This window comes from Sinocyclocheilus rhinocerous, unplaced genomic scaffold (genome assembly GCF_001515625.1).
Source record: "Sinocyclocheilus rhinocerous isolate Xijiao unplaced genomic scaffold, SAMN03320098_v1.1 C35491082, whole genome shotgun sequence".
Lineage (NCBI taxonomy): Eukaryota > Metazoa > Chordata > Actinopteri > Cypriniformes > Cyprinidae > Sinocyclocheilus > Sinocyclocheilus rhinocerous.
The window spans coordinates 1-500 of record NW_015753392.1 but is presented as its reverse complement, the minus strand read 5'-3'; the positions used below and the strand labels follow the sequence as shown (position 1 = coordinate 500).

The 500-nt window shown below is 61.2% G+C and overlaps 1 protein-coding gene across 1 annotated transcript; it reads left to right on the top strand.

The window, feature by feature from the left end:
- Positions 1-10: 10 nt before the first annotated feature.
- On the top strand, positions 11-487 carry LOC107734896 (protein shisa-6 homolog; the record flags this gene model as incomplete). Its single annotated transcript, XM_016546774.1, has 1 exon — positions 11-487. A coding segment is annotated over exon 1 (400 nt), but the record flags the coding sequence as incomplete, so codon positions are not given.
- Between the last annotated feature and the right edge of the window lie 13 nt (positions 488-500).

Here is a 500-nt window from a genome sequence, read left to right as displayed (position 1 = left end):
GACGAGCAGCTCCTGTCGGCCGAGCGCCTGCGCTCCCACGAGCGGCTCATCTCGCAGGACCGCCACTACTCCCAGGACCGCATCCACATGCAGGACCGCTTGTTGTCGCAGGAGCGCCTTCACTCTCAGGAACGCCTGCATTCCCAGGACCGCCTCTACTCACAGGACCGCCTTCACTCCAAGGATCCGCTGATCTCCCCTGACAAGATGATGTCCATCAAGCGCTCCGGGTTCCACAGCGACAAGTCCATGTCCAGAGCCATATCCCACACGGACGTGTTTATGCCCACCACGCCTATCCTGGACTGCTACAAGATGACGAAAATGCACTCCCATCCCAGTGCCTCGAACAACACCCCGCAGAACACTGCGACCATGAACCAGACGGCCTCCAAGAGGCAGGTCTTCGCCTCGCGCCGCACGCAGACGATGGAGCAGCTGCACTACGTCCCGCAGCAGCAGCAGCAGCAGCATCACCATCACTACCGCACAGGGAGCAA